The sequence below is a fragment of the Schistocerca gregaria genome, chromosome 1, assembly GCF_023897955.1.
Source record: "Schistocerca gregaria isolate iqSchGreg1 chromosome 1, iqSchGreg1.2, whole genome shotgun sequence".
Taxonomy (NCBI): domain Eukaryota; kingdom Metazoa; phylum Arthropoda; class Insecta; order Orthoptera; family Acrididae; genus Schistocerca; species Schistocerca gregaria.
Window position 1 is genome coordinate 745334857 of NC_064920.1, and position 26797 is coordinate 745361653.

The window sequence follows — 26797 nt, forward strand, 5'->3', positions numbered from 1 at the left end:
AGTTACTAATGTTTAATAGATCAATCAATAGGGATAGGAGAATAGTTTTGCTAGAAAGAGTAGATAACCACTTGTCAGTATCCCACTTAAGACAATGAATGGACATCATTTAATTTGAACATGATGGTTGTAGCGGAATTGAGGACAGAGTTTAAACAGTTTGTAGTTTGTGCAGTTGAGAAGAATGTGCTGAGTCGATGGATTAAGAAAAGAAAAGACACACAGTGTTTTAGTAACAGAATTCAGAAAATGCTGAGCAACCAAAGACTGTTGCTCTCTCAGTTTAAAAAAGAACATGCAAATACAACAGCAAAAGTTAGTAGAAATTTGTGCATCTGTAAAAGATCAATGCATACAACAATTACCACTGCCTTACCTTACCAAAAGATGCTGCCGGGAACATGATAAAACTCTGGTCTACGTAAAATCGCTAAGCAGATAGAAGGTTTCCACTTGTTGGTGTGGAAAAAGAAGAAAGGAAGGGGAAAACTAAAGTTTTGAATTATTTGTTTAAGAAATAATTCAAGCAGGAGGATCACACAAACATATCATTGTTTGACCATCACAAAAACCTGTGCCTGATACAGTAACAGGTATCCCTGGCATAGATGAGCAGCTGAAGGAGTTGGAAACAAATAAGTTGCTAACTTCAGACAGAATTCCAATTCAGTTTTACAGAGATTACTCTATGGCATTGGCCCCTTACTTAGCTTGCACTTATCATGAATCTCTTGTCCAACACAAAGTCCCAAGCAACTGATAAAAAGTGCAGGTGACTCCCGCATATAAAAAAGGTAACAGAACATCAGTTTGCTGCAGAATTCTTTAATACATTCTCAGTTTGAGTATTCAAATTTCCTTGAGTCTTCAAATTTCCTTGAGATGGAAAAGCTTCTGTCCACAAATCTGCACAGATTTAGGAAGTACCGCTTGTGTGAAAAGTTTTTGACACAGTGCCCCACTGCAGACTGTTGTCTAAAGTACACGCAAACGAAATCAGTCCCCAGATAATTGAGTGGCTCTGAGATTTCTTGAGTAATAGAACCCAATATGTTGTCTTCGATGGTGACTATTCATCAGAGACAAGGATAACATCAGAAGTGCTCCAGCAGTGTGATAGGACCACTCTTATTCACTGTATACATAAGCAATCTGCTGGACAAGGTAAGCACCAGTCTGCAGCTGTTTGCTTACGATTTTGTGGTGTATGGAAAGGTATCAAAGTTGAGTGACTGTAGGAAGATGCAAGATGAAAGCCAAAATTTTTAGCTGCTGTGTTGAATGGCAGCTATATCTAAATTCAGAGTAATGTAGGATGATGCAGATGAGTAGAAAAAACAAACAAACAAATTCGAATATACAATTTGTAGTGTGCTGCCTGACACCCACAAGAGTTAAATATGTAGATGTAATGCTGCAAAGCAATATGAAATGGAATGAGCATATACGGACAGTAGTAAGGAAGACAAATTATCAACTCTGCCTTCCTGAAAGCATTTTAGGAAAGTGTGATTCACTTCTGTAAAGGCGACTGCATATAGAACACCAGTGCGATCCATTCTTGAATATTGCTCGAGTGTTTGGAACCCCCATAATGTTGGATAGAAGGAACGAATCAAAGCAATTCAGGTGAGTGCTACTGGATTTGTTACCAGTAGGTGGGCGAGTATTACGGAGCTATTTCATGAACTCAAATGGGAATACCAATGGGTTCTTTTCGCCAAACGAACCAGCATTTGAAATTGACTGCAGAGCGATTCTACCACTGACAACATAAATTTCACGTAAGGATCATGAAGACAGGACAAATTAGTGCTAATACAGAGGCATACAGTCAGCCAATTTTTCATTGCTCTGTAGTTGAACAGGAAAGGAAATGAGTAGTAGTAATACAAGATACCCTTAGCCATGCACTATACAATGGCTTGAGGAGTATGTACAACAATGTAGATGAAGGTGCACCATTAATGAAACACGTATTTTAAATTCACACACAATTTACTGAACAGTGTTATCAGTAATATAATCGGTACATGAACATTAATGTATGTTCCAAAAAGATGTGCACAAAAATGTTATTTTTCATGGGGTCATATCTTGGATTCCACTGATTATGGAGATTTGAATACCTGTCAAAAGGACAGGCATACTGTAGCTCTCCTACTGCACATGGTCAAAATTTAAATAGTACATGCTTCCTTCAGCCCAGAAAAACTGAGCAAATCGGTTGTTTCTTTCACATTGGCATTGACACTTCTGTAAATGTCTAAATTTTTACCATATGTTCTTAAGATGATGGTCTCAGGAAATTTTGAAACTTTTTTTGGTATCGTTATCTGTTACAAAGATCCATGGGTTAAAGCTAATGCACTTACTCACATAACATCCTGACAGAAGCATTAATGTTTGAACTAGCGTGGTGAACATGTGCCAAGGTTTCTGGGATCATCAAACTAAGTTTTTAGTTGCCATTTTTCACAAATAAAACTTCATGAGAAACTGCCTCTGTATAATGGCCACTTCACACATATACAAGCTGTCTAGGCCTAGAAATTATCTGATGGTGCCACCTTACAAAAAAATATGTTGTCATACGAAATCTTTTGTACTTGCAAATCAAACACAACATTTTTTGGTACACTGCAGATATAGACTAAAAATGAGGTCCATTTTTATGTAAAGTAGCATAAAGTGAACTTGGGTTGGATGTGTTAAGCTTTTATTATGAGCATTTATTTGTTGTTTAAATGTTTCAAAGTATGTAAACTTGTCTAAATATGTAAATAAACTGCCAAAACTTTACTCACATACACAATTCATTCAACATAAACAGAATACCTTATGTAACAGGTAAAAGAATAGAACCAGCTGAAAAATGCTCCTGTCGGAGCACAAAAAAAGGTGAATATGCACCTCTTTAGAAGACTGACAGAAAAATGGGGAACAAGCTGCCACAGTCCTCACTCTGCTTTCTTCACTAAAAATTTTGTCATGCGAACAGATTCACACTTTTTTGTGCTGGAAATGAGTAGCTGAGAGACAGTGATTGTGGAAGAAAGAGGAGACAGTGATGGTGGAAGAGAGAAGTTGGCAGCGAAAGAGACACAGAGCTGGAGGAAGACAGTAACAGTGGAAGTCAGAGAGAGAGCAGACAGTGATGATCGGTGAGAGATAGTGGCGGTAAAAGAGATGGATGGATATAGTAGCAGTGGGAGCAGAACAGAGAGGAGACAGTGGAAATGAAGGGGAGAGATGAGTGGAGACTATACATAGGTTTGAGGGTGTCCAGACCCCCGCCCAAATTGCAAAAAGTAGTAAACTTTAGTGTGAAAAAGTTTGTGCACTCCCCCCACCCCAATCCGTATAACAATGTCTTAAAAGTTTTCCAGTCTAGGATTCAAAACCCTGAGAAACTCATCCCCAAGGTGTGAGGTGATGGGCGAATTGTGGCGCCCTGAAAATATTCTAAGTCAGAGTTGGTGTGGCCGCAAGGGCCGCTCGGCAAGCTGGGGCTTGTCAGCGACCGCGTGGTGCTGTATGTTAGCCAGAGTAAGAGGGGTACCACAGCGCATGGTCCAGGCCAACCACATGGCTGGGAATTCCAAGCTAATGCTGTGTCATGGAATGGGCTCTGTGTAGATGAAGATTTGTATGCTACGGAGTGCCAAAGATGGCGGACTTTGTGAAACCATAACGGCAGACACTACACAGCGAGTGTAGAAATTAATAGTAGCCAGATGAATCATGATACCTCAGAAAGAAACACGCACATTAGCATTATTTGCACGGCAATTATGATGGTGTAATAAGGTTTTCAATACCTTTATTAGTTTAAAGTTTAGTATCAGATGATAAATTATACAAGTAACACCCAGCAATGAATTTCCAAAATCTAAACAGTTCACCCAATTTTATTGATTGACGTGTCTTTAGAAAGCTATTAGTGTAAACCTAAATTGGTATGAATTACAGGCCTGAAACTTTAACAGTACATGACTTATTGGAGGTCAAAGTGGCCAATTACTATTAATCGTGTCAGGCTGTAAGTACTCCACAGTTACACGAAAAAAACTGAGCAGCATGCTTATAAATATATTTAGTCGGCTGTGTCTTTGTTTATATCAGATATATACTATTCACTAAGAAATTGGTCAATTATTTACTGTGTTTTAGAAAGCACAGAGAAATTAGGCTACTGGCTTACTTCTGTTCTATTCCTTTGATATATGTTTATTTAATCTGTGTATGTATTTAATAATGTCTGTTATAGAGTTTTTGTTGTCCAGACATAGGAATATTTATTTAATTTCAAGTTGTTTAAATGTAAATCCAGTATTTTGTGTGTGTTTCATTATGTTTGTGAGTGAGCATTGGCTTGGAAATAGGGCGGGAGCACTCTAGCCAATCACAGCCATCGTTCCAAAAAGGACACGTGGAAAGAGGACAGGGGAGTTCTGGACAGTACGGGAGAGTGCCAGACAGACGGCGCGACGGACGCACAGTCGCGGGAAGCACTTGGATAGTGGAGCAGTGGTCACAGGTGATAGAAATATTTCTTAGTGCCGACTAGTGCACTTGTGAGATTTCCATTGCTTCTGTAGTGAAGGCATAGTATGTGTTTAGAAGTGAATATCTTGTGAGCTATGTTGTTGTTCATAACTCATTACGTGAAGTAGGAATCTGTTGTTTCCCTGTTATTCAACTTATATTTTATTTAATCGCTGGACCATCGATGCCAATAAGTATTTCACAGTAGTAAAGGACATTCTTAAAGGTATTTCTGCTATCGTACTCATCATTTAAAGTCATTAAAATAGTACGTGCAAAATTTATTTAATTGCAATCTTTCATGTATAAATGTTACATTCAAAATTCGCAATTGCCGAGTGATAGGAATGTTCGACCATTCAATTCTTGTGCATATTCATATTGTATACTGTAGACTCAGCAGTATTCAGCTTCTAATGCGGCAACTACATATCCCAGCCCCTAGACAACGAAACCAGCCAAAACTTTCAATATTTGAACTCTGAGTCTAGAGGGTATGTAGTTGAGGGCCACCACACCACCAACACCTCACCTGCCATTTGAAAGCCCACACAGGACACGTGTGGAGAAGAGACAATAGTGGTTGAAGACAAAGACAGCAGACTGTAACTGAGAAAGAAAGGGATCGTGGTAAGAGAAGAGAAAAAGAATAGGACAAGGACAATGGCAAGGGAGAGGGGGGGGGGGGGGGGTAGCAGAGAGATGTTGAAAGTGACAGAGGAGACATTCTTGAGGAATAATGAGAGAGAGGGATGAAGATTGTGACAGCGGGAGGGAGAAACAGAAAGGCAGAAAACGGAGACTGTGCGAGAGAGACATATACAGACAGAGGCAGTGAGAGGGAGATGCTGAGTGTGAGGGCTTCACTACATGCCAAAGTACTTGGTAGACAGAATTAGGATTGAGACAAGCGGTTCCCCCCCTTTCCTGTCTGAGTATTTCAAAGAGGAGCACTTTTGTCTTTTTTGTGCTCTGACATGAGCATTTTTGAGCTGGTTAATAGTATGATTGAGCCTGTTCACTAGACAAACTTCTCACATCCCAGATTCAACCTAGGTACCATCATTTTCTATCCCATGTTAATTTTTACACAATATTTACTCTTTGTTCAGTGATTCTCAAATCCAGCATTGAGCGAATACAATGTTGGAAATGCAGTTATGTTTCTTGAGCTTTGCTAGTGGCAGTGGATATTTATTTTTATGGATATGAGAAAATCAATAATACATTAAATGTATTTGCAGTGGCAAATATGGACAACCATCAGCTGTATAATGGAATGATGACAGTAAAAATTTGTGCTGGACTGGGACTCAAGCCTGATTTCACACTTATGAGTGGTTGCCTTAACATTTGGCTATCCAAGCGCACCTCACGGCCAAACCTGAACTTCCATACATCATCAACCATGTGTCTACAACCTGTACTTGTCGATCCATTATGTATATTCCCGTACAGCGGAGACATTTTACTTGAAAGTCGTTTGCCCGGTGTCAGCGGATAAATAGAACATTGCAGTGCCTGTGTCAATCCGAATTACGATGCACTGTTCCTTCGGACACACATGCATGTCCAAAGGAACACTGCATCATAATTTAGAATAACACAAGCACTGCAATATTGCATGAAAAATCAATAAGTCCCATACAGCTGAATATTGTTTTTACGGTGCTGTTGCATGACAGCTTGATAAAATTTTGTTCTAAACGAGAAAATTTAGATGCAGCTTCAAATCTACAGGAGTCTTCAATTCCAGGGAAATTTGTACATATTATCTGCTTGACAGTATTTTTTGAATGATTTTGTAAGTTGCGATGTTAAAAAAATACAGATTTCATATTGTACGAAAACTACTTTAGTGAAGATAACTAGTGCAACAATGGCAAGCAATTATCTATACTATTTACAATAATTTTATCCACAATTTTAATTTTTCCTCGCTGCTGAAGTCTTCCTAGTTAATTTTGTAATATATTTACTTGGACCTCAGAAGAAGGGTTTTGCTACATTTATTTTTTCAAAGCTATCATAAAATATACTATTACTAACAAAGAGATAGAGGGGCTGGCCAGTACTTACCTCAGCTCAGTACAGCCGATAGAGACACAAAAAACAACCGAAAATTTAAGCTCCTGGTTTTCGGAATAAATGTTCCTTCATCAGGGAGGAGAGAGGGGAAAGAAAGGGAAGAAGGGAAAGTGGATTTAGTTACTCACAACCCAGGTTATGAAGCAACAGGGAAAGGAAAACAGGGAAGGTAGCAAGGATGGAGGCATGGTTGTCAGAGGGAAGCCAAAGATATTCTACTGCAGGTACTGTGCCAGCTTCAAGCCAAAGAGGATGCATACAGAAGTAAAGAGGTGTATAGTATAAAGATGTAGGATGGAAAGATGCATGAATGGCTAAAGAGGAAAGGGAAAGAGGAGAAGACTGAAAAGAAAATGGGAGTGAGGTTAACCAAAAGATTAATCTTTTTTGCTATTCTCTGTATGTATGAAACTACATTTAAAGCACTCTTGTTGCTTTTGACATCACATTCTTTAAGACAAAAGTAGTGAAATGTGTAACTAAGTCCATGAATGCAACCAGAATTTATGTTACACATCTATCGATGTTTGTTTATGAGAACTGAACTGCATGCAACTTTGAATAGATAGTGCACATAAGTTGATGCTTGTTACCAGTCAACTCTGCATCCATTACTGTTTTAGAATGTGCCTAATATTGAAATATTTTTGCAATATCCCTGTAGCACTGCTGTTTTCTTTTCGGGTGTTATGGTGCACAGTTTGGGAACAAACCACGCAACACAGGCAACGGCAGACAAACTGACAATACTGAAGATGTTACTAGCTTTTCCATCAAACCCACCTTTATAATCAATAACCGCGCGCACACACACACACACACACACACACACACACACACACACACACACACTGTTGTGGAGACCCCATTGCTGCCTCTATCAGTATGAGAATAAATATAGCCTCTGTGAGCTGTAGAAAGATTCAGTTAAGCTTTTCCGGTCACAGCAGTAAGATATTCCGTTGCCTGCTTTTGGGTGCACAGAGTAGTAATGGTTGTTTTTCACAGTGGGCCAGACCCATTAGGCAGAACAGGTAGCAGAAAGTCATTAAGAGCCATCGTTAAAATGGTGCCATAGTGTGTGTTCAACCGTGTGCACATGAAGAATATTTATCTTTGGCTCAAGTGTAGGGAATGCTATCCAGAATTGAATCATTAATGAATGCAAGGTATTATTACAAGCTCTTAACACAATTTCACTATTCCAATTCCATAACTGTCTTTGACAAATGAATGAATAAGTCACTAATTGTATCTTAGTCTGATGCACTTACTGAACTTCATCCATTCATCCATCCATCCATCATCCAACCCTGTTAAAGAAGAGATATGATTCTCAACACAGTAAGGCAAAAGGAAGAGGGTGCCTTACAACTGGCAATGCGTATGTGGGACTAGAATTTCATTGCAATCTTCTGAGATGGCCGATGCAGCAGAACTACAATAAATGGTGAGTGTGCAGAATTACAGCACAGCTTTACTTCAATTTAGTAAAGACAAGTGTTGAAAAGGACTGATATTTTGTGAACTATATACTGCCAACACACTGACTTTAGAAATAACAGACCCATGCTACCATTAATAGTGGATGCTAACCAGTGATGAAACCACAGTGATATCAATATGCAGGCCAGTTCAACCATAAATGTTAATTCTGCAAATGAATTGGGAATTTTGTTAAATAACAGTAATTTAATTTTTGAGAACAACCAACTTGGTGTACCAGTAGCCACCTAAACAATGGATGCTGCTGCATCAACAGTTAGCCATGTACCAGTAATGGTGGAATTAAGCTAACTGATCGTCAATACAATAAGTAATGATCCCAGGCAGAAAAATTATGACCTCAAACAGTAAACTGCTGAAATTGAATAGTACACTAATTGCGTGGAGAATGAAGTCAAAAAGAGTGCACTAGAATTTCGAGAAACATTACAAAACTCAAGAAATGTACTCATTGGTATATTCATGAAAAAACACTATGAATTGTGAAATGAAGTTATGAGGGAACAATCCAAACTCACATTTGAAGTTGAAGAATTAAAATTGAGTACGGTGAAGATAATGCAGCTCTTTAAGCTGCTCTTGATTAGGTGGAAAGTAAAATCAATATGGAGATCATAACAATAATAAATGATAGTTAACAGTGCGGACAGTCAGTCTTTGAAATGGTAATTGGCATTGAAACAATGCATGGCCCAGGTCATAAAAGCTGAAGGCTTGCAGCAACTCACTTTAGATGACCATATGCTGCAGAGGGGGTTACAAATAAAGGTCAGTTAAAGATGAGGGCAACACAAAGCTTGGTTGTTGATATCCCTGTTGGTACACTCAAGTGTAACAAGTTCAAACTGAACAGAAGATTACATCAGTTCACACATGCTTTCTCCATACTGTATTCTGAGAAACAAAAAATAGGTATATGGGTGAGCAGTTTGAAAGACAATGCACATGTGTGTGGCATGCGACTTGCTGACAGTTAAAATAATTTCAGTGAATGTCAGAATAAATTTTCGATTGTAGAAGAACAGTGTACGCTGAAGTCAAAATTACTGATGCTGCCATCACACAGTTGCATTCCCAGTATCATTTGTGAATTTTTGCAGAGGTACTGTGACTGTAACAGGTATTTAGATGAGCCTGTCAAAGACACAATTACTTACTGAGATGTTTATACAGTGATTACCATTGCATGCCCGTGTGAGATTAGCTTTCACAAGATACAAACACATCAACAAAGTATAGTTGAATGCAGATCAAACTGAAGCTCGACACTGAAAAAAGGCAGCATGAGAACAATCATTCTGACATGAGAAAAATGGACAATGAGGCACCACAAAATGGATATGATAGTGAATGGAACTTTAAAGCATTGAATTGGTGGAATGATTGTAACTAATCACAAAGATATGATGACCACAGGCTACCATGTGTCAGACAACTGGGATATTGTGAATTCCAGAGGAATGACGATCACGAGACTTACAATCAATCATAACAAGACAGAAGAAATAATGATACAATTCCAGCTCAGGATTTGCAGGAAAAATGAATTTAGTTTCTGATGGGAATCATGCTGAAACTGAATGTATGGATATTAGGTCATCTACAATTAAATGGATGATACACAGACAATGGATGTAGCATTATGGAAGACTTATTAAGCAGAGACAAACAACGTTCTAAAGGTGTGTCCACATGATGCCTTTTTTGTGTTCAACTTTGAGTGTGCACATAAATTTCCAATAGCGCAACCACGGGTACACATTTGTGCATGTTTAATTTCCTGGAAAAGGAGGCCATGTGTTAAGCACATTTCTACCTGCCTTCAGTGGGAATCTGCACACTTTGGTTGGAATCTTTGCATTTTTTACCAGATGATGAGCAGTGAGGGTCCATGTGTGTTTCATTGTGTATTATGCTGAGGTTAGCTATAAAGCGATTTATGTGCAATAATGTCTGTTGACATCAAAGGAAGCATGGTTAAGCTTGTACATTACAGACAAAGAAAAAAGTTGTGTCTAATGCCACTTCTGAAGAATATTTGAATAAAAATTCAAGATGTGTTGCCCAGAGCATCACATATTAGATTGTTTCTGATCATATTTCTGCGAACAGTAAGATACTGTAAGTTTCAAAGTAGGAAAACTGAGAAGAATAACCCAAAAGTTTAATGAAAGTGTACATGAAAACTGTGGTTGAATATATGTGCTATGGTGACTTACAGCACAACAAGCAGTCTGACATCTGAACAATAGAAGTGATGGGGGATGTGTAGCTCATCAACAAACTACTAAAAATAGAAATGAAGCACACTGAAGATGCAAAAAATAAGAAACTGAAAAACACAACCTCCATTCTAGTGGATTCTGGCATCTATGCAATTCAAAAATTTGTTGAATACTATTATGCTAATCTTATATCATATTTCATGATTAAAAGTAAATTAACCTTCACAAAATGACTAAGACCCTCCCTGGTTCTCAGTTTCAGGAATCATCACCTTTTTATTTGTTTATTCGTGTTCCTTTATTCCAGTAGTCAAAGGAATGCATGGATGTGGAATGACTCATAATTGTACATTAGAGCAGTACTTACAAATGCTAATATATACAAATTGTAATATTGTATACGAATGAAAAATGCTAATAATTACAGGCTTAGGCATTTTCTACAGTGGAAGGAGGTATAAAAACAAACAAATGATAAATTACAATAATTCCACATTACAAGTCATAAACTTGATAGAATTGAAATACTTTCTTTCAAAATAGAGAATAAATAATTCAAACTAGTATATAAGTTGCCAGTTAGTGGCTAACAAAATTTTATTGTCAGCCTTATTGCTGCAGTTTCCCAAGCAGAAAATCTAAAATCTTGTCATGACCACCTTCCAAAATTTGCAGACAAATCATTGTCATCACTTTGTACTTCTCATCGCTCTGTTTATATATTTCTGTACCTACAGACACTTTTGTGTTTTCCTTTATTGTTGCCCTTATATCACAATAAATGCAGTATAAGCTCCCAAGCAATGAAGAACATTTGTTGCAGACTGTTTGCACAATGAGACAAAGTGTGGATATGAGAATGCCCATGTGTACATGCATTCTTTCCACAAATTTCTGTGCATGCCCTTTTATTCCCATGAATCTACAATTGTGCATGACGAAAGAGACACTGTGTGGACATACATTATGGATGTTATCAAATAGATTGTTACAGCCGAAGTATGTGGAATTGATATCAGTATCTTACTAGATTCTGGCTTGGAGATGGGGACAGTAACTGAACTCAATAACGGCATAAATTTCCTAATATTTTCAGTAAATACTGAATACTGCAAGGACATTCTGAGCAGTTTTTGTTGTTCTTTTTTTGAGCATTGGAATTATCTTTGGTACAGACTGCATGACGCAAAGATGTTGCTGAGTAGGTTATGTAGGACGACATGCTTGCATGAATAACCAGGAACAAGAAATGTATATTTGCTTGAAAGGAACTGTAGATGATGACTGTGAAGGCAATGCAGGCATGAACCTTGATTTTGTTAGCATGAAAGAAGGGGAGAGAGCTGTGACTCCACAGTTTTGAGGAGAAGATAATTACGTGAAGACGTGGGATGACACTACTGATTCTGTAGCAGATGTTTACGCGAAACGCAATAAAGTAACGGATCTTGTCGAGTACCGAAGGAAAAGTTGACTGAGGTATTGGGATGGCACCTTTATGATGGCACTCTATCAAGCATTAGCTGGAAATACTTAATTTGATTATCACATCTGTTTAAGATATTTTAATTGTTTCAGCACCGTCGGAGGAACGTTGACATCTTGATGTCGTGTCCTTAGTGCATTTAAGAGAGATGGAGTTACCATAAACTTGGCAGCGTCACAGTTTGGAAGCAAGTAAAGAAGATTTCTCTGACATGTAACTACAAAAGAAAGGCCTGAGTCCCACCCACAGAAGATAAAAGACCTTTGAAAACTTTTCTGTATCGATGTGTGAAAAATGGTTGAAAGAATATTTGGGATTCACTGGGTACTGCTATTGCTTCTTTGCTGTACTCTACTTTGTCATCTCATTTATTAAGGAGAGGAGCAGCCAAAAGTTTTTGAAGATATTTGTTCAAACTTGTTATTAGCACAAATTATGCATCACCCGAATTTGACAACCATTTTCTTAGGCTTGGATGGTACTGAATATGGTATCGGATCCCATCTCCATCTGTTTCACGTGTATGAGGCCATGATCGAAGTGGCATGGCACAAGTGCCTTTGCCAGCAAAGCATTAACGGTGTGGGAAAGGAAATACTGAGTGAGAAGCATTGGCCATCACATGGATTTTGATTAAGTTAAGATTCCATTTGCTTCGAAGACACATCATTGTGTGGAGAGCCTACAAAGTTTTGTTGCTTATAATGAAATGTAAACTCACGCAGGACTGCCTAACAAGTTGGGCACTTGCACTTCAGCAGCACGACTTAGATGTTGAACATATACCATGAAAAGAGATTATTATTCTCAATGTGTTATCATGGTTACCTGAAAAATCAGGAGAAATTAATACAGCACAACCAACGGTTTACAAAATTTGTGTGAACTACATAAAGGCATTAAAAAGCTATCCAGGAACACTAAGAGTCAAACAGGACACAGATGAGACCTTGAGATGATGTAAGACAAATGTGACAATCCCTTAGAAGTGAAGACCCACACCATTTATTGCAAAACATCAGAATGTATTATACCTGAGGGGACAGGCACAATCTGATCAATGGGGATTGTGTACACCCATAAATGCAGAGGATGACTAATTAAATATACAGATGTCAGCTACGCACATTTTAGACCGAAGAAACGTACAATGAAATTGGAAAAACACTATTCACAACTACACAACACAAGGAATTCATATCATTTGATACCTGATAAACCAGGGCAGTTGAGAGTGCTGCATGCTTTCATTGTACTATTGAAAGCTAAAGTAAACTTATGACGAAGAAATTGATGAAATGTATGATGAGATAAAAGAAATTATACAGGTAGTGAAGGGAGACGAAAATTTAATAATCATGGGTGACTGGAATTCGATAGTAGGAAAATGAAGAGAAGGAAACATAGTAGGTGAATATGGAATGGGGGTAAGGAATGAAAGGGGAAGCCGCCTGGTAGAATTTTGCACAGAGCATAACTTAATCATAGCGAACACTTGGTTTAAGAATCATGAAAGAAGGTTGTATACATGGAAGAACGCTGGAGATACTAAAAGGTATCAGATAGATTATATAATGGTAAGACAGAGATTTAGGAACCAGGTTTTAAGTTGTAAGACATTTCCAGGGGCAGATGTGGACTGTGACCACAATCTATTGGTTATGACCTGTAGATTAAAACTGAAGAAACTGCAAAAAGATGGGAATTTAAGGAGATGGGACCTGGAGAAACTGACTAAACCAGAGGTTGTACAGAGTTTCAGGGAGAGCTTAAGGGAACAATTGACAGGAATGGGGGAAATAAATACAGTAGAAGAAGAATGGGTAGCTTTGAGGGATGCAATAGTGAAGGCAGCAGAGGATCAAATAGCTAAAAACATGAGGTCTAGTAGAAACCCTTGGGTAACAGAAGAAATATTGAATTTAATTGATGAAAGGAGAAAATATAAAAATGCAGTAAAGGAAGTAGCCAAAAAGAAATACAAACATCTCAAAAATGAGATCAACAGGAAGTGCAAAATGGCTAAGTAGGCATGGCTGGAGGACAAATGTAAGGATGTAGAGGCATATCTCACTAGGGGTAAGATAGATACTGTCTACAGGAAAATTAAAGAGACCTTTGGAGAAAGGAGATCCACTTGCATGAATATCAAGAGCTTTGATGGAAACCCAGTTCTAAGCAAAGAAGGGAAAGCAGAAAGGTGGAAGGAGTATATAGAGGGTCTGTACAAGGGTGATGTACTTGAGGACATTATGGAAATGGAAGAGGATGTAGATGAAGATGAAATGGGAGGTATGATACAGTGTGAAGAGTTTGACAAAGCACTGAAAGACCCGAGTCAAAACAAGTATCCGGAGTAGACAGCATTCCATTAGAACTACTTACAGCCTTGGGAGAGCCAGTCCTGACAAAACTCTACCATCTGGTGAGCAAGATGTGTGAAACAGGCGAAATACCCTCAGACTTCAAGAAGAATATAATAATTCCAATCCCAAAGAAAGCAGGTGTTGACAGATGTGAAAATAACCGTACTACCATTTCAATAAGTCACAGCTGCAAAATACTAATGCGAATTCTTTACAGACGAATGGAAGAACTGATAGAAGCCGACCTCAGGGAAGATCAGTTTGGATTCCGTAGAAATGCTGGAACACGTGAGGCAATACTGACCCTACGACTTATCTTAGAAGAAGGATTAAGGAAAGGCAAACCTACGTTTCTACCATTTGTAGACTTAGAGAAAGCTTTTGACAATGTTGACTGAAATACTCTCTTTCAAATTCTGAAGGTGGTAGGGGAAAAATACATGGAGCGAAAGGCCATTTACAATTTGTACAGAAACTAGATGGCAGTGGTTGGGAAGGGAGTGAAACAGGGTTGAAGCCTATCCCCAATGTTATTCAATCTGTATATTGAGCAAGCTATAAAGGAAGCACAGGAAAAGTTCGGAGTAGGTATTAAAATCCATGGAGAAGAAATAAAAACTTTGAGGTTTGCCGATGACATTGTAATTCTGTCAGAGACAGCAAAGGACTTGGAAGAGCAGTTGAACAGAATAGACAGTGTCTTGAAAGTAGAGTATAAGATGAACATCAACAAAAACAAAACGAGGCTCACGGAATGTAGTTGATTTAAGTCAGGTGATGCAGAGGGAATTAGATTAGCAAATGAGACACTTTAAGTACTAAAGGATTTTGCTATTTGGGGAGCAAAGTAACTGATGATGGTTGAAGTAGAGAGGACATAAAATGTAAACTGGCAATGGCATGGAAAGCGTTTATGCAGAAGAGAAATTTGTTAACATCAAGTATTGATTTAAGTATCAGGAAGTCATTTCTGAAAGTATTTGTACGGAGCCTAGCCATGTATGGAAGTGAAACATGGATGATAACTAGTTTGGACAAGAAGAGAATAGAAGCTTTCGAAATGTGGTGCTACAGAAGAATGCGGAAGACTACATGGGTAGAGCACATAACTAATGAGGAGGTATTGAATAGAATTGGGGAGAAGAGGAGCTTGTGACACAACTTGACTAGAAGGAGGGATCGGTTGGTAGGACATGTTCTGAGGCATTGAGGGATCACCAATTTAGTATTGGAGGGCAGGGTGGAGGGTAAAAATCGTAGAGGGAGACCAAGAGATGAATACGCTAAGCAGATTCAGAAGGATGTAGGCTGCATTAGGTATTGGGAGATGTTGAAGCTTGCACAGGATATAGTAGCATGGAGAGCTGCATCAAACCAGTCTCGGGACTGAAGACCACAACAACAACAACAACGACAACAACAACAGCGTTAAACTAGTCTGTATTTTGACAAACAATGCCTCACAGTTCCGATCATCTGAATGGAAAACATTTTTAGAAGAAAACTGTGGCAAACAAATTCTAATCTCTGCTTATCATCCTACGTACAATACAATGAAGCTTACAATCCATGGGTTTCTATGACTGTGTAGGGCATATTGTGGAAAGAAAACCATAAAAATTGAGCTGAAAATTTACCCAACTTATAAGTCTTAATTAATAAGCAGTGCCGTTCTACTACTGCTCTTCTGCCATGCACTGTGTTATTTGGAAGAAAACTGAGCACCATTTTTTTACATAACACCAACAGTTTTCACCTGTAATGGAATTTCAGGAAACTGCGTTGGATACTATGGAGGAGGAAAGCTGCTAAACCAAGGATGCCCATGATAAATTATTGTGAGCTATTACATAGGCAATCGGTGATCTGATCCAGGTTAAATTATGTACCAAGTCTTCAAAGGAAAGGGAAGAAATCAAAAAATTCCATGATTATTAAGTTATTCCATTTCGGATTAGACACATGGTACATCTGAATCCACAGAGTACTGTACGTTCAAAATGGCAGATATTAAGAAATGCCTCATGTGGGGAACATTAAATCTTATGACATGTGAGACAATGAGTAATGAAACTGATGAGGTGCCAATAAGTCAGCTACAGAAAATGTTGTACCATATATACTGTTCTTATTTGTAGAATGCATGCCAAGTGTTACAGCCAATATCTGCAGCATGTGAGTGCTGTGGCCGATATATAGCTAATGTTATCAAAATGTGTTAGTCAGCAAGCTGGCACTCTGAGATTGTTTACTCCTGCACCCCATTCTTCCATTATCTATGCACAAGTGCTGGGACAGGTAAGTCACCTGGTGGATACAGGTCTGCTGCCATGCCCACCACCTTCTCTCTGCATGTCTATCCCATGGTATGCCATCCAGACAACATGCCACATCCACCCACCCTGATGGAGACCACACAAACACCACAATAGATCATGCACTTCATGAAGGATTCCCGCACCCCGATGATATCTCTTTGTTACATTGTCATCAAGCTATGAGTATCTTCAGTGGAGTGAGTGTTTAAAAGCAGAGCATAGTGAAATTGTGCATTCCACTGTCCATCACAGAAGTACATGAATATAAAAAAAGAGACTTTACCATTGTTAAAGATATTTATGAAACACGTATCATTTTTGTAAACTTAATGTCACGAAGTTTAGAGTTCTTTTTTCTGATGAGGGAATTTTACCTCACTGCTGTACAATGTTTAGTGATCTTATTTGATGTCTCCACTTATTTTGTTGTTCTATAATTGATACATTACTGCAAGTAGTTTTCTGTGTATTTTGATCTTTTTACTTCATAAAATTAGTGTTATGAGGAAAATATTCTTAGTAAATATTCACAACTCAATTGTTATATCATTACACTGATTCTGACATAACTTTTTATACGTTTCACAAGAGAGACAACCCAAGGGAACTTTGAAAACCTTTGAGGTTAGACATTCCTTTCATGTTACTTAACTACAGAAAAGACTAAGGTGCTTGCATGGAAATAAGAAGAGTGGTTTTACATGACCTTTGTTTGCTAATTTGTATCCCTAGAAGCGCTTTTCTTCTTTATCATTTAATTGTGGCCACAGCTTCAGAGTTAAATTAGATTCCTCTCTTTTCTTCTAAGCTTGTGTTACGCTGACAAGGTTTATGTACATATGTATCATTTACTTATATGTTATTTTAGTAATCGTATGTTCTTGCTGCCAGTATTTGCCCTTAAATTGGTTACATTTAAGCACACAATACATATATTACTGATAAGTGTGCCCCCATGTTAACGATTGATCTTTATTGCCATTTATAGTCTTTCTTGGACGACTCTAATGTTTCTGGTTGGGGTTTTGTTTTGGATTTCTTTCTTTGGCTTTTTCTTGTGATGAGGAATCCAAGAACAAAAATTTAAAGGTGTGATGTCACTGTTGCTACCTCTTTATCAATGGAAGAATAAATATAGCCTCTGCGAGCTGCAGCAATGCACAGTTACACAGTAAGATGTTCGGTTCAACAATGGAAACTTGATGTAGGAATAACAACACTGTAGAAAACAGACTGCTACTTACCATAAAGGTAACATGGTAAGTTGCACACAGGCACAATTAAAAGACACTTACACATAAGCTTTTGGCCACAGCCTTCATCAGTTAAAGGTGTTGAATGAATGATGTGTGTTTTTCCGATGAAGGTTGTGGCCGAAAGCTTATGTGTAAGTATCTTTTAACTGTGCCTGCCTGCAACTTCGCGTGTTATCTTTATAGTAAGTACCAATCTTTCTTTCCCTACACTGTAGATATTCATTTGCTCATTTTTGGACATGCAGTGCAGTAGTAGTAGTTGCAGTACAGAGTCAGTTGAAGCTGTTTGGCAGAATCAGTGGCAGAAAAACATTCAGAGCCATTGTTAAAGTGATGCCATATTGTGCTCCATAGCACACAGAAAGAATATTTAACATAGCTCAAGTGGAGAGAATGGTGTCCAGTTGTGAGTCATTTATGAATGCACAATATCATTAGAAGCTCCTTGCATGATTTCATTATTCCAATTCCATAACGACCATGAATAAAAAAAAATCAGTAAATCAATAATGTATCCTACTCTTGTTGTATGTATTAAACTTCATCCACTTATCATCAAATGCTATTAATTACAATTTTATCACTGACAAGAATAGGTGTAATTCTCAACAAAGTAAGGCTAGAGGAAGAGGGAGGATTTGTTCAAAAACTTGCAGTGTTTTCAGTCTTATTTATGTGCCTGTTGAGGGCTCAATCTCTCAATTATACAATGAGTTCTTATGTTTACTCCTTCCAATTTTTTTATCTACTGTATTTACTTGACTTTAAGGCAATATCAAATAATATAAGAAAATCCCCCATTTTGAACAGGTATATTTAGAATGTTGTTCTTTTAACTAAATACTGACTAATGAAAATTACAAACTGTTTTAATGATATAATGCACTTTAGCTTCAGCTAAAAAACTAATATTACCTGATGTAACAATAGTCCATTTATTGACTTCAGCATGAGAATAAAACAAGAACAAATAATATAAAAAGAAATGATTTGATGCTATTTTACCTTCATAATCTCTTTTTTTCTATTATGTAAGCTAGCAGTATGTGTTATTCATTTCTAGGCGTGCTACTTCTTTATTCTTCCTGACAGTAACCCATTTTTACCGTATTCACCCAATTATAAGACAAGCTTTTTCCCAATTTTGTGATTTGATAAACACAGGGTCATCTCTGCAGATTAAACCAGTGCTGCTGATGTCAACATTTCTACATTGTTTAACAGATTAGTAGAGATGTTGTCTTAGCCTTATAGACAATGCTTCAGCTTTTGAGATCATGTGCAGATTCACTGTGAAGAATTCTCAAGGATAGGCCTGGGCAAACAATACTAGTGTTTGAACAGGCTCAAAATTTCCCAATATGCCGAAGTGCTTGGTATAATGTCAAGCTTACTTGAACAATCACATTACATTTGACTCTTGCAGTGCTAGTGCAAAAGATCCATGAGAAAATAGGAACTACCCACTAAAACATTCTATTGTCCTGTTTAACATTTGGCAGTTTTGTGAAACACAAGAGGAAACGACATTAAATTTTATCATCTTACAAACTCATTCAAAGTACCCGGTAAAAATGTAACCAGCTTTTAAATAAGCTTTCAAATAATGTGTTAACCATTCAAGAGAAACAAAGGAAAAAAATTAATCCAGAATTAAGTGTCTGACAAACAAAATAAATCATATTAAACAGATTATAATTTTTTCCACAAGAATAAATTACAGTGGCAAGCCCCGCACGGAGACATTACCAACAGATGTCACTAGATTGTGACATGAGAAAAAGTTCAAGAAATGGACTGAACCAAGATTGTGATCATTCATCTTTGTATTAGTTGCTGTTGTTACTTGGAGCCACCCCAGAAAATATTGTCCCAACTGCTCAAGCACACACCTGCCAAAGGGTTGGAACATTTGTACTGGTTTGGCTGAAAACTAGGATGAATGCGGGGTGGGGAGTGATGAGCAGACAGTAAATTTCATCGTGCTGCTGACCACAGAAATCTATACCGTGTACTTTGGCTTTCTATGAACATTTGCAGTTTGTCTGGATCCATTTGTAGTCAGAACTAAACTGACTTTAAAACCGAACAAATAGTAACAGTATATATTTCTGCAGGAAATGGGTAAGTCTACACAAGGGCCAGAGGTACACTTTTGTTTCATGCACTAGTGTCGTTGACGCTCACTGCGAGGTACGACAGGAGCGAAAGGGAGTGTGAGAGTTGCTGGTTCCAGGCAGCCAACGAGGGGGCAGTGGGCACATATGTTTGGAAGCATGAGATATTGTAACATTGTCATGTCAGTAAAGAAATGAAAAATCTGCTGTGTATTCAGAAAAAAAAACTGCACCATATGTCCAACCTCAAGGAATCACAGCATATTTGGAAGGAACAACCAAAATTTGTACTAAATTTTGCAGCTGTGCAACTAGGATGATGATGATGTGATGGTGGTGATTTCACATGACAGGCTTAGCCAGCAGAACAGGTACTGGAGACAAAAAATGATACTGGTGCGCTATTTCTTTTTGTTTATTTTATTTCTCTTTATATCATCAAAATTTAGATACATAATAAATAATATAATTTCAGAATCGGCATAACATTAACTTTTTAGGCAGGTATTTTCTCAATAAAACTGTTTCTAATTTTGATTAATCAGAGTATGTTAAAAATAAATGTTTCTCAAGGAGTCTCTTGAAGAAAAGGTGTCACCTTATATTCAGGGTTGTCTTATACTCAGGTAAATATGGTATGTCATTTTCTGAGCCTTCATTGCATTAGATGTTTAGCAATATTTAAATCCTTGTAATGCGGATTTACTCGAGATTCTGTTCCAAGTAGTAAGGGGCCCATTGTCCCAGCATGGACCTTCACTCATCCTTTCAAATTTCACCTAGAGTGAGGGTATGGTCTGCTTGTAGTCACTCTCTGTTCAGCGGTCACAAAAGAGCTTTGAAATGTCTGTTCACAAAAACATCATGCGGGCAATATCTCTCTTAGTGGTGGTTTCCTGCAAAGAACCAAATATGGAGGCAACTTTCTACCTTCTGCCAGAACACACATAACGATTTGTTTTGGCTTTTTCATCGGCATGCCTTCTTGTAACAAGACGTAACACCATTCATGTCGAATGTGCTATCTGACAGCATATCAAAATAAAACAGGTGTCTCATCAACACTGCCCACCACCATAGGTTGATTATATAATGCCAAACTGCAAATAGTTTTCCATCAAATGCTGTGGGAAGTCACTGAGCTAGAATAGTTCTTCACCGTACATAAGCCCGGTCCTCTTGATCGCACACCTGGTGGTACTCACTTTGAAGTCTGCATTGCCTGCTATTGCACAATTCTCTACTTCTGACACCTTCATTCTGTTAACTTAGAGTAATGAAGAAGCCTTCGTTCAATCTCTCCTGCACTTACTGCGTAACATGCTGCGGCAATTCATGAAACCCTCCTTACATCAGTACCACGAAAGCTAGGCATGTAAAATTGGTGTTCTTTAATTTATTCTTCATCCGATGCCACCTATGAAGGTTTTATGCAGTGAAACAAAATTTTTTTCCTGTCACATAATTTTTGTGGCCTCTGCTTCATTATTGACCAATAACTTAAAAATTAGTTTCATACTGTCTACATGAACCCTACATGAAAAGCTAATTCTTAAATTCAACTATCCCAGCAAAGTCAAGGCTGTAATTTGAATCCATCATTGTTCAATTTACTGTTTTTAAATCTTTCACCAAGAAAGCAAACTGAATACTACTGTTACTTTTAACGTGATAATCATCATAAAATTCAAATGCTAATGTAACAGAGTGAAAAATGTAACCATGTTTAAAGCCAAGACAAGAATGTATTGACATCTTGTCTCCCTAGAGCTAAACTGGCAGAAATTGCAACATTTTGAGCATGCAATGTGCTTTCTTCATAATTTATTTCCAATATTAAAGGTAAGCTGGTTGTGGTGTAGCAGCATCAGCTGTAACACCATTACTGAACTCCATGTTTCATTTATTGTACCACATATCAACTGCTCTGTATATTATTCAAGCAGACTGAGCTTTTTGCTGCCCCTTCACTGTTCAGCTGCTCTTGTTCATCATAGCCCAGTAAAGCTGCTCCCTTTACACCCCTGCTTGCACCTCTGAAATCATCCAATTAAACCTGCGTGTGATGTCAACTGCCAAACCATCTACGAATACAAGATAACCTTGTATTTGTCCAATGATGAATTTGTGGAAAAATATTGTCTTATAATCTCATAAATTGGGCAGTTCAGGAACATATCATAGTACAGAGAAAACAACTTGAGTTGCAACTTTTAGAGACACAACACAGATTAATGCGTGCAAACAGTCTTATATAATTTTGTTTCATCTACACTCAATTTATTAGAAACATTATCTGGAAACTACTGACACATTAACAAGCAGCAAAGTACTTCTTACTAAAGGAAGATTGATACCAAATTTGTATACAGTGTTACCTTTCTGCCTGGAGTCAAGCCAGGAGTATCCCTCTCCACAATGAATCCAGTGAATGCTTTACCTGCAGATGCCTTAGGATTGGGATCCGTACGAGCCAAAACAAAGTACCTGAACATAAAGATGGACTATGTAATTGCATGTGCACTTTTCAGACATATTGCAGTAAATCAATACAAAATGTATTTTTTGTCATACAAAACATAATTAATTCCAAGATTCAATTACTTTTGACAAGCTACGTTCACTGAACCATAATCAAAAGAGTAATCTCCATTCTCTTACAAGTACAGAGGATTAGCTCATTGTAAGTAATTGTGGTATTTATGTATAAAAATATTAATTTCACCTGATTCTCTATACTGTGTATCCTTGCATAAACAAATCCTTGTGACAGAAATGCTTCTATTAGAAAATGTAACTTTAAAGAAAGTTACTGCAATTACATCTAGCTCTCCTTTAGGATATTACATTTCTCGCATGGCCACTCCTTTCAGGGCTAAGGAGCTGCCACTCAAAAAATTCATTGTAAGTACAATAAAATCTGCTATTACATTATGAATTAAAATTAATATTTCTCTTTGAATTTCCTATTATTTCCCATTCTCTACACTGTAAAGACAAGTGACACACAGACAGACTCAGGGAGTCTAGTACACATTTTGGCAAAACTCAGTTAAATGCAGTAATGTCTAATCAAAGCACACACAGCTTGTGGCCAAAGGATCTAAATGAGAGTTTGACATGTACTGAGACTAGCGATGATGAGGTGAGATATGGGAAAAAGGACCTCCTGTTTCTTTTCCAGGTTAACACACAATTCTCCGTGTAAAGGCCAAGAAGGATGTCTTGTTTCCTCTTCACTAATCTCTAATCAAACAACTGTGTTGTCTGCAAACTTTGATTGTAGCATGTGGAACAGCTCTTTTCAGTTAATTTCAATTATGGAAAGTGTGGTAAGATATAATAATAGGGACATAATTAAAAAATACTCTAGAGTTCAGATATATATTAAAATTTGTTAATGATATGAATATAATAGAGGGAAACATTCCACGTGGGAAAAATATATCTAAAAACAAAGATGATGTGACTTACCAAACAAAAGCACTGGTAGGTCCTGCCAGCACTTTTGTTTGGTAAGTCACATCATCTTAAAAACAAAGATTCCAAGACTTACCAAGCGGGAAAACGCCGGCAGACAGGCATAAGAACAAAACACACAAACACACACACAGAATTACTAGCTTTCGCAACCGATGATTGCTATTTCAGGAAGGAGAGGGAAAGACGAAAGGATGTGGGTTTTAAGGGAGAGGGTAAGGAGTCATTCCAATCCCGGGAGCGGAAAGACTTCCCTTAGGGGGAGAAAAAGGACAGGTGTACACTCGCGCACACACACACACACACACACACGCACACATGTCCATCCGCACATACACAGACACAAGCAGACATATTTAGGCAAAGAGTAAGGGCAGAGATGTCAGTCGAGGCGGAAGTACAGAGGCAAAGAAGTTGTTGAAAGACAGGTGAGGTATGAGCGGCGGCAACTTGAAATTAGCGGAGGTCGAGGCCTGGCAGATATCAAAAAGAGAGGATATACTGAAGGGCGAGTTCCCATCTCCAGAGTTCGGATAGGTTGGTGTTGGTGGGAAGTATCCAGATAACTCGGACGGTTTAACACTGTGCCAAGATGTGCTGGCCGTGCACCAAGGCATGTTTAGCCACAGGGTGATCCTCATTACCAACAAACACTGTCTGCCTGGGTCCATTCATGCGAATGGACAGTTTGTTGCTGGTCATTCCCACATAGAAAGCATCACAGTGCAGGCAGGTCAGTTGGTAAATCACGTGGGTGCTTTCACACGTGGCTCTCCCTTTGATCGTGTACACCTTCCAGGTTACAGGACTGGAGTAGGTGGTGGTGGGAGGGTGCATAGGACAGGTTTTACACCGGGGGCGATTGCAAGGGTAGGAGCCAGAGGGTAGGGAAGGTGGTTTGGGGATTTCATAGGGATGAACCAAGAGGTTACGAAGGTTAGGTGGACGGCGGAAAGACACTCTTGGTGGAGTGGGGAGGATTTCATGAAGGATGGATCTCATTTCGGGGCAGGATTTTAGGAAGTCGTATCCCTGCTGGAGAGCCACTCTCTGGCTCTCCAGCAGGGATACGACTTCCTAAAATCCTGCCCCGAAATGAGATCCATCCTTCATGAAATCCTCCCCACTCCCTACAAAGATTCCAAGACTTACCAAGCGGGAAAGCGCCGGCAGACAGGCACATGAACAAAACACACAAACACACACACAGAATTGACGAAGCAACTGCCAGTTACGAAAGCTCGTAATTCTGTGTGTGTGTTTGTGTGTTTTGTTCATGTGCCTGTCTGCCGGCGCTTTCCCGCTTGGTAAGTCTTGGAATCTTTGTTTATATATATATATATATATATATATATATATATATATATATATATATATATATTAAATTTGTTAAGGTGAATAAATGTGTTATATTTATATACCTAACCCAAGGAAGATATAATTCTTTGATTACGTTCTTTAGGCAACCTGAATTAATCTGAAGGGTATTTGCACATTAACTAAACATTTGTTATTTTTATATAGTGTAAATGATAAGTATGTATGCATTGACATACTGAATGGATAAAATAGGGGGAAAAGGTTACTGGATTTTGACTTAACTCCTCTGACTATTTTGGATGATAGAAACGACACAAAACATCATTACACACTCTAGGAGATGTATCACTTACCTAACTTCACCAGTTCATAGGCCTATGAATATCAAACCTGGAGAAGTGAGAATTTTTTCCTCATTTATAGAGGTTTCCCAATACACATGCAGTTGCTGTATTTCTCTGTCATGGAGGTTTAAGGAAAGAGGGAAACAGGATAAGAAATGTATATGGAATTACAGTATCTAAAAGAACATTATTTACAAAGATACACTTAAAAACAGAAGTAATTTCAATGGTTCCCAAGGAAAAGTTATAGGTCCTCTGCTGTTCCTAATCTATGTAAACAATTTAGCAGATAGTATGAGCAGCCCTCCTAGAGTGATTGCATATGGTGCTGTTTCTCTACTGCTCATAGGTTTTCAACACATCATTTTCATGTAGCCAGTGGACTTACACTTTCGTGTAAACAATGAGAGATGAGAAAAAGAGTTCATTTATTTCTAGTGACAAAATTGAAACCCTTGTCTTGTTTGCTGTTTATTATTGTCTATTTGTGGGATTTTTCTGTGATTATGGCAGTGCATTCTATGCACTGGAATGACCTAAGCAATTTGGATCACCATGGTGGCATTGTCTGCTGCTTTCATTATCAACAAATAAAAATGAATTAAAGTGATGGAGAAATGACTCTGAAAGAGTCAAAGGTTTCTGTCGATGGCACCGAAAGCCACCATTTTTTGAAATGTTCTAAGCAGAATTCCTGATTTTCTGGGAGCAAGTTAGAAGTTGGCACCATTCTACTATTTATTAAATTGTGGCTTTATGAGTGTATATCCAAAATGTATATTGCAAGAACTTGATTTGACTAAGAAAACTGTGGTTGACTGGAGACAGTTTTGTGGAAAAGTTTGTATTGAAGTGCGCACGAGAAACTTGGTGTTGAAGGAAAAGTTGTCAAGACTGACCAGTCTCAATTCAGCAAAAAGGAGTTTGGAAAAGGGGCAAGAGAAAAGGGGGTGGTGGGAGGGGGCATGGGACCGGTTTTACACCAGGGGCAGTTACAAGGGTAAGAGCCAGAGGGTAGGGAAGGTGGTTTGGGGATTTCATAGGGATGAACCAAGAGGTTACAAAGGTTAGGTGGATGGCGGAAAGACACTCTTGGTGGAGTGGGGAGGATTTCATGAAGGATGGATCTCATTTCAGGGCAGGATTTGAGGAAGTCGTATCCCTGCTGGAGAGCCACATTCAGAATCTGATCCAGTCCCGGAAAGTATCCAGTCACAAGTGGGGCACTTTTGGCATTCTTCTGTGTGTGTTGGGGGGTGGGGAGGGGTTCTGTGTTTGAGGGGATGAGGAAGTGGCTCTGGTTACCTTGGCAAACCTTGTATGTAGTGTTGTCTGAAAGCTGATGCAGTCCCTCAGCCACATACTCCCGACGATCAAGTACCACGGTCGTGGAACCCTTGTCCGCTGGAAGAATGATGATGGATCGGTCAGCCTTCAGATCACGGATAGCCTGGGCTTCAGCAGTGGTGATGTTGGGAGTAGGATTAAGGTTATTTTAAGAAGGATTGAAAGGCAAGGCTGCAAGTGAGAAATTCCTGGAAGGTTTGGAGAGGGTGAGTTTGAGGAAGAGGAGGTGGGTCCCACTGTGACGGAGGACGGAACTGTTCCAGGCAGGGTTCAATTTGGATAGAGTCTCGGGGAGCTGGATCATTAGAAGTAGGCTTAGGATTATTTTTGTTCGTGGCAAAGTGATATTTCCAGCAGAGACAGTAAATCTTTGACGAGGGCTGTTTGGTTGAATCT

The 26797-nt window shown here is 38.4% G+C and overlaps 1 protein-coding gene across 1 annotated transcript in view; it reads right to left on the reverse strand.

Annotated features, from left to right (window-relative positions):
• LOC126267573 (probable medium-chain specific acyl-CoA dehydrogenase, mitochondrial) overlaps nucleotides 1-26797 on the reverse strand; it is an 86870-nt gene that overhangs the window by 23464 nt on the left and 36609 nt on the right. Inside the window, exon 7 of the mRNA XM_049972877.1 lies at nucleotides 22289-22397. Coding sequence (XP_049828834.1) covers nucleotides 22289-22397 — 109 coding nt within the window. The remainder of the gene's footprint in view (nucleotides 1-22288; nucleotides 22398-26797) is intronic.